Source organism: Vombatus ursinus, unplaced genomic scaffold, assembly GCF_900497805.2.
Source record: "Vombatus ursinus unplaced genomic scaffold, bare-nosed wombat genome assembly UNPS02010219.1, whole genome shotgun sequence".
Classification (NCBI taxonomy): Eukaryota; Metazoa; Chordata; class Mammalia; order Diprotodontia; family Vombatidae; genus Vombatus; species Vombatus ursinus.
This window is the reverse complement of record NW_020949997.1, coordinates 3,245,449-3,257,134: the sequence shown is the minus strand read 5'-3', so window position 1 is coordinate 3,257,134 and position 11,686 is coordinate 3,245,449. Positions and strand designations below refer to the sequence as shown.

The 11,686-nt window shown below is 40.2% G+C and overlaps 1 protein-coding gene across 1 annotated transcript in view; it reads right to left on the bottom strand.

The window, feature by feature from the left end:
• The window catches only part of KIF13B (kinesin family member 13B), a 246,338-nt gene extending 244,655 nt beyond the window's left edge, over positions 1-1,683 (bottom strand). The window contains exon 1 of the mRNA XM_027853795.1: positions 1,574-1,683. Within this exon, the coding sequence (XP_027709596.1) occupies positions 1,574-1,628 (55 nt within the window). The 5' untranslated portion in view covers positions 1,629-1,683. The remainder of the gene's footprint in view (positions 1-1,573) is intronic.
• Between the last annotated feature and the right edge of the window lie 10,003 nt (positions 1,684-11,686).

The window sequence follows — 11,686 nt, the reverse complement described above, 5'->3', positions numbered from 1 at the left end:
ACACACACACACACACACACACACACACACACACACACACACACACATATATGTTGCTACAGAGGCATGTTATTGTTATTATTTAAAGGGAGGGGGATTCCCAGAGAGATGGAATCTTACAAAGAAGTGTAAAGTAAGGAAGGCTCCCTGTTTTACTCCTTAAGCAAAGGCAGCTAGATGGGAGGGAGGAAAGAGAACTGGGTTTAGAATAAAGAAATAAGGAAGACTTGAGATCATATCCTTCTGTGTGACCTTCTGCAAATCACTTAATCTGTTTTGCTAAGTTTCCCCAACTGTAAAATGGGGATAACAGCAGCTGCCTCCTAGTAGCTTCCCTCTGAGAATACTCCCACTTTACCCTGTACACACTTTGTTTGTACACAGCTGTTCGCATGCTGTCTCTCCCATTAGACTCTGAAGTCTTTGAAAGCAGGGACTTGTCTTTACCTTTCCTTGTATCCCCAGCGCTTAACACAGTATCTGGCATATCATAGCTTAATAATACTAGCTGACTGACTGACGAACGTGAGAAATTCCTTCTCTGAGGCTCAGTTACCCCGCCATCTCTTTCAGAAAGTTTTCCTGGAGTGTCTTCCCCACTCCCACTTTTAATTGTTCTCTCCCATCTTGCTCCTTGAGAGCAGGGGCAGGAGTTTTTGTTACAGTTTGGTTTGGTTTGGGTTTTTTTGCTTGTGTACTCCAGCGCTGAGCCCCGCGCCCAGCACATACCAGTTTAATAAATGTTTCTCTGACTTAGTAACTTGTTCACCCCACCCCGCTTTTCGGCTCCATCAATCCTTTACCTGAGATGAGGCTTATCTGAGCACATTCATCTACAATAAACTCCCAGAGGGCAGGGGCCCTGTCCCTTTTTATCTTGGTATCACTAGTTAGGGCACAAGTGCCTGGCACACATGGGGCACTTAATGTTGGCTTCTGGAGGAGGGAGGTAAAGGAGATGGAGGAGAAGGAGCAGGGAGAAGGAGGGAGAAGAAAGATAGAAGAGAAGGAGGAGAGAAGACAGAGGGAGGTGGAGGAAGAGGAAGGTGGAGGAGGAAAAGGAGGAAGGAGGAGATAGGTGAAGGAAGAGGGAGGAAGGATAGAGGAGGAGGAGGTGGAGAAGGAAGGACAGAACAGGAGAAGAAGGGAGGACGGAGCGGGGAGGTGGAGGAGGAGCACGGAAAAGAAGGGAGGACTTAAGAGAGAGTTGGAGGAGGAGGAGGAGGAGGAGGAGGGAGGTGGAAGATGGGGGTGGAGAAGGGACAAGAAGGAGGAGAAAGAGGAGGAGGGGGAGAGGACGGAGGAGGTGGGAGATGGAGAGAGCACAGAGGAGAGGGAGGGAAGGGGACCCCTGCGAGGCGGGGCAGGGCAGGGGGCAGCTCAGAGAAGGGGCAGCCCGGCCAGGGCAGGACGTGGCGCTCCGGGGAGGGGGGCGGGATCCGGGCCGGACGGGGGGCCAGGGCGCCTAGAGCACCTGCCGCCCGCCCGAGAGCCCAGCGAGAGAACGCATAGAGGAGAGCCCCTGGCCCCCTCCCCCCTCGTCCCCTCCTCCTCTCCCTACCCCTCCACTCACCGCGCCGGTTCATGGGCCGGATCCGCACGGCCACTTTCACTTTGGAGTCCCCCATTCTCCGCGCCGCCGCAGCCAGCGCTCCCGCTCGGCTTCCGTCTCCAGCAACTAGGGCAAATTGCCGGGGCTGACCAGAGAGGAGGGGGCCCAAGGGAGAGAGGGAGGGTGAGGAGGCGGGGCCAGGCCGGCCGGAGGGCGGGGCTTTGCCTGTCACCTGATCTGGGCACCCAAGAGTACCGGCCTTATTCCCGTAGCATGCCGGGAATTGTAGTCTCCTCGACCTAGCCTGGGAGAAGTGGGGCGGGAAACCTGTTTTTGCCTTCTGAAATTTAAGAGTATTAACACAATGGTGTGTTAATAAATGTTTAATGGTCGATTCTCCAAGGGGAAAAAAATGTACGCACGAAACACTTTTAAAATTTAATCTGCATCATTAGTATTTTCTCCATCACTTTTTAAAGTGTTGCAGACCAATCGACACTTTAAGCAATAAATCCAGCCCTGATTTGTACCGTTTACACAACAGCTCACACTGAAAATTCAACCATCAGCTCTCAAGGGCCACTATGAAGTACACCCACGCTTTAGCACTAGGAGGAATCTTAGAGGTCATCTAATCCAAGCTTCATGAGGACCTTAAATATTCCATTTCAATAATATTATATACCATAATTTGTTCAATCATTTTCCTCTCATTGGACATTTAACTTGTTTCTTCCAAGTTGTTTTTTTCCCCATTACAAATAATGCTGCTGGAACCTGGAGAACATTTTACACAGTAATGGCAACATCGTCCCATGACCAACTTTGATAGACTTAGCTCTTCTCAGCAATACAATGACCCAAGACGATTCCAAAAAGACTCGTGATGGAAAATGCTATGCACAACCAGAGAAAGAACCATGAAGTCTGAATGCAGATCGAAGCGTACTGTTTTCACTTTTTTTTGTTTTTTGTTTTTTCTTTCTCGTGGTTTTTCTATTTTGTTCTGATTCTTCTTTCACAACATGACTAATGTGGAAATGTGTTTAACTTGATTGTACATGTACAACCTATATCAGATGGCCTGCTGTCTTGGGGAGGGGAAAGGAAAGGGAATGAGGGAGAAAATTGGGAACTCAAAATCTTACACATATGGATGTTTAAAACTATCTTTACATGTAATTGGGAAAAAATAAAATACTTTTACGTACAAAAAAAAAGGCTGCTCGCTAAAATTACACAAGAAGCAGGAAATTGGAAAAGAATCTTTTCAGTAAGTTTCACTGATAAAGGTCTCATTTCTAATATATAAACTGAAGAGATTCAGATTTATAAGAATAACATTTATTCCCAAAATGATAAATGGTCAAATTATATGAATAGGCAGTTTTCAGAGGAATACAAATTATCAATAGCCACATAAGAAAAAGTTCTAAATCACTAATAATTAGAGAAATGCAAATTAAAACAACTCTGAGATACCAAAAATGACAAATGCTGGAGGAGTCATGGGAAAACAGGTGCATTAATGCACTACTGGTGAAAGTGTGAACTCCTCTAGCCATTCTGGAAAACAATTTGGAACTATGCCCAAAAAGCTATTAAACTGAACATATCCTTCGATACAACTACTAGGGCTATACCTCATGGAGATCAAAGAAAGAGGCAAAGGACTCATTTGTACAAAAATATTTATAGTAGCTCTTTTCACTATGGCAAAGAATTAGAAACTAGGTGGGTGCCCATTAATTGGGAAATGACTGAACAAATTATATGTATTATGTGATGGAATGCTATTGTGCTGCAAGAAATTGTCAAGGAAATAGTTTTAGAAAAACCTGGGAAGACTTGTATGAACAGATGCAAAGTAAAGAGAGCAAAACCAGAACATTTTATACTATGCCACAATACCGTAAAGACAAATAACTGAAAGACTAAGGAACTCTGTTCAATACAATGGAACCAGCTACAGTTCCAGGGGTCTCATTATGAAATATGCCCAGATAGAGAGGTTATAGATTGAAGCTTTTTTCTTTTTTTTTTCTTTTTTCTTTTTTCAGGCAAGGCTAATTCTGGAGTTTGGTTTGTGTGACCATACATATTTGTAAAGGTTGTGCTTTACTGCTTTCTCAATAGGTGGGGGAGGGAGAAAATTCAGAACTGAAAATGAAATAAAATTGAATTTAAAAATGTTTCTATAAATAAATATTTTTTAATTCTTAGCTCATTTTTCCTTTCTGTTATACCTCACTACCATGTTCCCAAAAATGGAATTATCAATTAGAAGTGTATGATTGGTTCAATGATTTTTCCAATATATACCATGTCCCAAAAGTCTTAGTGCGGTTTTAAGCACTAAGATTGTTGGGACACCCCATGTTGCCAAATTACTTTCCCAAAAGATTCCATTTGCAATTCCACTAGCTATATATGAATGTAGCTACATGTTCATCCATAGTCTATCAGCAATGAACTTTGTCTTTCATTTGCATTTCCTTTGACATTGTTTGGCATGTTTTCAAATGATTGTTCATAATTTACTTTCTTTCACAAATTGTTCATGTTCTTTGACTATTTGTGCATTGAACATTAATCTTGAATCATTTTCATAGTTATTGACAAATTTTAAGTGTCTAGTAGAATGTAAACTCACTAAAAGCCAAAGCTGCTATACTTTTGTCCACATTGCCTTGCATGGTTCTTAATGTTTGTTTAATTGATTGAATGTCAAATTGTTATCTTTTTGCCATATTTCTAAATCTATTTTCTTTTTCTTTTGATATTTGGGGGGTGGTGTACAGAATTTTATAGTAAGTCAACAAGCATTTATTATTTACCAACATCTATGCTGGGGATACAAACAAAGGCCAAAAAAAAAAACCAGTCCCTATTCTCAGGGAACTCAGAGTCTGATGGGGGAGACAACATGCAAACAATTATGTATAAACAAGATATATACAGGATAAATTGGGGGTAGTATGAGAGGAAAGACACCAGCATAGAGGGGAATAGGGAAGGGCTTCCTGTAGAAGAATTTTTGGTTGGAACTTGAAGGAAGCTAAGAGACAGAGACAAGAAGGAAGAGGATTCTAGGGGCAGCTAGGTGGTGCAGTGGATAGAGCACCGACCCTGAAGTCAGGAGGACCTGAGTTCAAATTCGGCCTCAGACCAAACACTTGACACTTACTAGCTGTGTGACCCTAGGCAAATCACTTAACCCCAACTGCCTAAGCCAAAAAAAAAAAGAGGATTCCAGGCATGGCGAACAGCTAGTGAAAATTCCCAGAGACTGGAGATGGAGTGTCTTGTGTAAAAAATATACTTCTAGGGGGCAGCTCGGTGGTGTAATGGTTAGAGCACTGGCCATAAAGTCAAGAGGACCTGAGTTCAAATCTGACCTCAGACACGACACTTATTAGCTGTGTGACCATGGGCAAGTCACTTAACCCCGTTTCCTAGCCAAAAAGTATATATATATATACATACGCTCTCATTGAGCATATCCATGTGGTTCTTAACAATATCTTCTGCTTAATAGATTTAAAATATTTCTCCTCCACAAATGACATATACTATCTTTTTGCTTCTACCTTTTTAAAAGTATTTTTGGTAATGTTTAAGTCTATTATCCAGCTGAAATTTATCATGACATGGTATAGGATGTGGAATATTAACTCAATTGTTATTTCATTTTCTAATAAATTTATTTCTGCTCTTAATTTTATCCCTATTTTTTAAAACTTTCATTTGGTCTATTACATTGTTCCTTTTCTAGTGTCTTTAAGTGCAGACTTAATTAATGTACTTTCTTCCTTTCATTAATAATGTAGGTGTTCAACATTATGCATTTGCCTCTCAAATTGCTTTGGCTGCATCCCATAGATTTTGGCATGTGGCATTTGTGTCCTTATCATCTTTTAAATATATTGTTATTTTTCTCATTTATCCTTTAACCTAATTATTTGGTAGCTTGTCAGGTTTTTTCCATGTAACTCATCTTTTACTCATATTATTGTCATTTAGTTTGAATTTTGTTACATTATAAACTAAAAATACATGTACAATCTCTACCTTTTTTAGTTGCCAAATGTTTTTCTCTGACCAAGCATATAATCAGTTTTTCTGAGTCCCATATGAACTTGAAAAAACTTTTGTATTCCCTGCTTCTTCTACTTAGTTCTTTCCAAATAGCTATTATTTCTGGCTTATTTAAAAAAGCATTCAAGACCTAATCTTTCTTTATTGTTCGTATATTTACTAGACTTGTGGTTCCTGATAATGAAACATTGACATCCCTTACTATGCTTACATTTTTGTCTTTCTTCTTGCATTACTATTAACCTTTCTTTAATAAATATAACTGTCAAATTGATTGGTGTGTATAAATTAAGAATAAATTATTTATTAGTTAATCCTTTTACCATATAATGCCTTTATCTGTCTCTCTTGACATTTTCTCATTTGAATTCAATTTTTTCTGACACCATTACTACCACTCTTGATTTTTTAAACTTTCAATTGTATGTTACTTTTAAAAAGAAATTCTTAATTTTAAGCTACCTTTATGTCTAATATCTCTTTCTATGAAATGGGTGTTTCTTGTTCAGTTCTGTAATTCTTTTTCTTCTAGTGGGAGAATTCAAACCATTTGCATATGTTTGATTTTAATTTGATTGATTTTTTTAATTTGATTTGTTTTTCTAGCATTTCTTTTCCATCCTATCCATACTTCTTATGTGCATGTTTGGCATTATCTACAAAGAATAAAGTCTGTACTAAACTTCTACAAATACTTCTGCTATTAAAACCAATTAATGAACCAAATTACAATTCTGTCTGTCAAACTGCCAATTCTTTATAATTGCCTTTGAGATTTGATCCTCTTTTTGTTAGTGAAGGGGGCACTGACTTATGTTTAAAAGGAGGGGCAAAAAAATTAGGTGTAGCTGAAGGAAAAAGGGATAAAGGTCATTAGCTTCACCCTTTCCCTCCATGGTGACTAAGTGAACCTCCAGAGTAATCTAAATGGCTCCATCACTGGTGCCAGGTCTTTGATGAGATTTAAAAGGCATTTACTCATCCAAACTGAAATTCCGAGTATGTCTGGGCAAATTATTAGGGAGACCCAATTTTTGGGAAAAAAAAGCTCTTTTGGTAGTGTTGGTTGCTTCTCCTTAGGAACATCTTTGATGGGATCATAGATTTAATTATTTTAAAATTTAAAATTAGGCAATCAGAGACAAAGGGTCAAGATGAGTAGGTGAGTTTCAGGACCTACTGACTGATTTTTAACCGTTTCTTTGAACTGATTCCCGAAAAGAAAAGGTTCCCAATTTAAACTGCAACATCAATAAAATTCCTTATGGCAAAAATTTTTGGCTCCTCCCTTTCAGAGTCTGCACAGAAAGAAAGTACTTAGAACAACATGCATTCCTTTGGATTTGGTCACTTGGGATTAAATCTTCCTATCTTCTTTTTTTCCTTCTTCTTTAATATATGTTATATAACAATAAAATAATAGATTTTCCTTCTACCATTATCTCTCTATCCTGGCCCCTTTAGCTAATAGGACATGTCAATTCTAATATCCTAGACTTCAGAAAAACAGAGAAGGGAAGAAAAAAAATCAAGCATTTATTAAGTGCCTCCTATGTGCCAGCCACCATACTAAGCACATTACAAATGTTATCTCATTTGACCTTTGTAACAACCCTAAGAGGTAGGTAATATTATTTTGCCCATTTTACAGTTGAGGAAATTGAGGCAGACAGAGGTGAAGTGACTTACCCAGGATCAAATAGCTAGTAAGTGTCTGAGGTCACATTTGAACTTAGGTCTTTCTGATTCTAGTTCTAAAACACTATCCACTACTCCACCTAGCTGCCTTTACTCTGCCTCTAATGAAATGATTTATTAAAAGATGATAAATAATTTCCCTGGCATTTCCCCAACTTCTAAACTAGCTTCTGGGCATTCTCGGTTGTCAATCCATATTCAAAAGTTTCAGTAACTCACTGTGCAATAAATCAGATATCATCCTTTGGTGATAACGGCCAACTTCGTGTTCCAAAATTATATTTCCCAAACCTAGAAAGTCTCAAACAGTGCAAAGACAGACTGTACAGAAAATAAACTTTTATTTTAACTAAGCTTTCACTTTTAATAATAAACCATTTATTGTTATTGGAAAGGCAACATGATAGAGTAGAAAGAGCGTGCCATCTGCCATCAGAGTACCTGGGTTTAAATCCTGGGTGATTCTTGTGTGAACCTCAGTTTCCTGATCTCTAAAATGCAGGGGTTAATCTCAGACTCAGTGATCTTTAAGGTCGCCTCCTGTTCTAAATCTCTGATCTAGAAGGGTCTTCAGACATCATTTACTTGCACACTCTGATTTTATCGATGAGGAAGCAAAGACCCAAAGAGGCTCAACGTAGGTAGCGACAGAACCAGGATTCCAATCCATTTCCTCTGACTCCAAATCCATTCCTCTTTCCACTGACCACATTGCCTCCCTTGGTAGTACTTTTCCCAGAAAAAGCATTTTCATACTTGGGGGAAGAGTGAAGCATGAAAAAAGGTCCTAGAGTTTGTTGAAGTCCCTGTATTTATCCCTGTCATGAAACCCACATCTGGGCAAACTAATGCAAAACAGCCCACAGAAGGAAGAAACCAGACAGGCTGTCTTCAAAGTAGCAGTCTCAGAGGATCGAAGGCCTGGAAGTCGGCTGCTACTGACTCTACCAAGGTGGGGTGGGGGTGGGGGGTGGGGGTACACAGGCAGTTTGACACAACAGCGTTCAGTGGGAGCCACACACAACAAACCGTTGTTTCACTTAGGAACCCTAAACCTTTTAGATCACAAGATATCCAAATTGAGAGAATTGTCCCAGTCACCCACAAGACTGTGATATGTTTATCTTCCTGCCAAAGGAATATCTATCTATACCTGTGTGTATCAGCACAGTATGGTGAAAAGAACTTGATATCTGGCATGAGAAGATGTGGGTTTAAACCTGACTCTGCAACTTCTCTTGTGACTTTTACCAAATGACTTCATGCAGCTCTGAATCTATGATCCCATAATCACCAGCTATATAATTCAAATCCCAGCCTCCTCCATAATAACTAGTTCACATTTATATAGTGATTTCCAAATTATTTTGCATATCTTATCTTATTCTACCCTCAAAACAACTAAGGTAGGTACTATTACTATACCTTTTTGACAGATGAGGAAACTGAGGTCAGAAAGGTTAAATGATTTGTCCAGGGTTGTGTATCTAGTAAAAATCTGAGGCAGGATTAATATTCAGATTATCTTAAAGCTCAAGTCCAGCACTCTACATTCTGTGCCACTTAATTATTTCCATGCATCCCCAATATGTTGCACGTGATAGGCATTTTGAAAATTTGAATTGTTTTGCGACCTTAGGTAAGTCATTCTCTGGACCTCAGTTAATAAAGTCAAACCTTTAGAGATAGAAGAGAGTTAGAGATCATTTAGTTCAAACTTCTCCTACAGATGCAGACTCAGGCTTATGGAGGTAACGGAGCCCTCACCCAAGGTCACACAGATAGTAAGTGGGTAAAATTTGGATTTGAAACAGGGTCCTCAAACTCAAAATCCAGAACTCCTTCTTTTGTTTCCCATCAGTCCTGGTTTTCTATTTGCCCTCTACCGTGCCATTGTACTCACCAGACCTCTAGTTCTTCTAAAACTATGCTCTGGAGGACCAATCCATTTGCCTTAGATCCACTACACTGGGGCCATGTTGTCCTGATTGTTGAGTCAACCAGTACAAAATCACCTGTCCCACTAAATCTAGCTGACCCCAACCACGTTTCTTATCTCACTCCACTGTCTGTCCTGCTGCTGCCATCTTTCCCCACTTCATTATTCTACTTTTTTGCTCCAGATATAATACACAAATCACTTCTAGCAATGCCAATTGACTCCCTTGTGCCTCCACCCACAGACCCTATGACTTCTCAAACCAAAGTACTAGTCCTTGGCCAGTATTTTCTTGGTTCCCCCAATGGAATGGAAGCTGTTACGGGTAAGGAATGCTTTCCTTTTGTCTTTGTATCACCAGCATTTAACATAATGATTGGTCCATAGTAAGCACTTACTAAATTGTCATTCATATATTCATTATTTCCTTTACATCAGAGCTATCCCAATTTCTAAAATTAGAGGATTAGACTATATGATTTTTAAAGCAAGTTTCCCTCTCTAGATTTCAGAATAGTTTTAAATAGTCTAAGAATGGTAGTAAAGGTACTCTTTTAGAAGAAATAAATACCTAGGCACAATGAGGTGCTTTTCTCAATCCTTAGCACTGAGTATTAACTACCTAATCTCTGTCCAGGCTAAAAGCTATATATGCCCTCCCATTCATTTGAGTCACTTTAAGCTCCCAAAGCTAGTCCACAGATCAACTCTGAGGTTTTGTTGGCACTACAATATCTGTAGCTCCTCTCACAGCTGCAAGCTATGACTTGTATCTCAGTCCCTCCCTCTTCCAGCTAGCTGAGGGAGATGGTGCAGGTGGGGATGGAAAGATATGATTACCACTTTGGCACCCCTTTCTAAAGAACTGGTCTTTCTTCTCTTCCATGACAGAAACCAAAAGAGAGAAAAATTTTAGTGACATAGATTTATGTATTCAATTGGGAAACTTTCCTTTTCCCCCCCACCAATTAAAAAGTGCCTGGAGCAGAGAGATGGAATGTCTCCTTAGTACAACAGCCAGGAGGCCAGCATCACTGGATCAAAGAGTATAAGGTAGGAATAAGGTATAAGAAGACTGGAAAGATAGGAGGGAGCTAGTTTATGAAAGGCTTTGAATGCCAAACAGAACATTTTGTATTTGATCCTGGAGGCAATAGGGAGCCACTGGAGTTTATTGGGGGGAGGGAGAGGTGGGCATGGTCAGACCTGCACTTTAGGAAAATCACTTTAGTGGCTGAATGAAAGATCGATGACTCCACCATTTGTTATCTTTCCTCCTACACACACGCTCCTGAACAAAGGAAGAGAAAATCACGCAACTGTTCTGACTGGGTCCGCTACAAATTTATGTTGAATAACCTCAAAAAATTGTAGTCATTCATCATGGGCCCTCGACTCTCACTACTGCTAGGCAATACTACTTGACTTCCCTTTTTAATCCCTACCCAAGGCTCCCCTCCCCCACTCTCTCGGCTGAAAACCTGCCTCATATTTTACTGAAAAAATTGAAGCCACTTGCTGTAGCTCCCTCTTCCCTCCTCTTCCGCATCTCCTATCATTGAGGTGTCTCCTGCCACCTTCTTCCCCTTCACCCCTGTTTCACATGATGAAGTGGACTTAGTTCTGGCCAAGGCTAACCCTTCTACCTGTTTAGAGATCCCATTTCACCTGGTCTCTTCCAGCAGATTACCCCCTTTGTCATCCCCACACTTTCACGTATTTTTAACCTTTCCTTCTCTACTGATTCATTAGCTACTTCCTACAATCATACCCATTTCTCCCCATCCTGAAAAAACTTTCACTTGACTCTTCCATTCCCCACTAAGTATCCACCTATATCTCTTCTGCCCTTTGTAGCTAAACTCCTTGAAAAGGCCGTCTACAATAGGTGCCTCTACTTTCTCTCCTCTCGCTCTCTTCTTAACCCCTTACAGTCAGCCTTGTGACATTATCATTCCAAAGAAACTGCTCTCTCCAAAGTTACTAATGATCTCCTAGTCACCAGAATCCAGTGGCTTTTTCTCAACCCTCATCCTTCTTGACCTTTCTGCAGCCTTTGAAACATTGATTACTTCTCTCTCCTCCTTGATATGCTCTTTTCTCTAGGTTTTCATGACACCACTTCCTCCAGGTTTTCCTCCTGTCTATCTGATCACTCCTCTGTCTCCCTTGTTGGACCCTCCTCCAGATCATGCCCTTTAACTGTAGGTGACCCTCAGGGTTCTCTCCTAGGCCCTTTTTTCCCCTCTATACTACTTCATTCGGTGATCTCAACAGGTCTCATAGATTTAATTACCATCTCTATGCTGATGATTCTCAAATCGACCTTTCCTGTCCCAATCTCTCTGCAGATCTCCAATCTCACATCTCCAACTGCCTTTCAGACATCTCAAACTGGA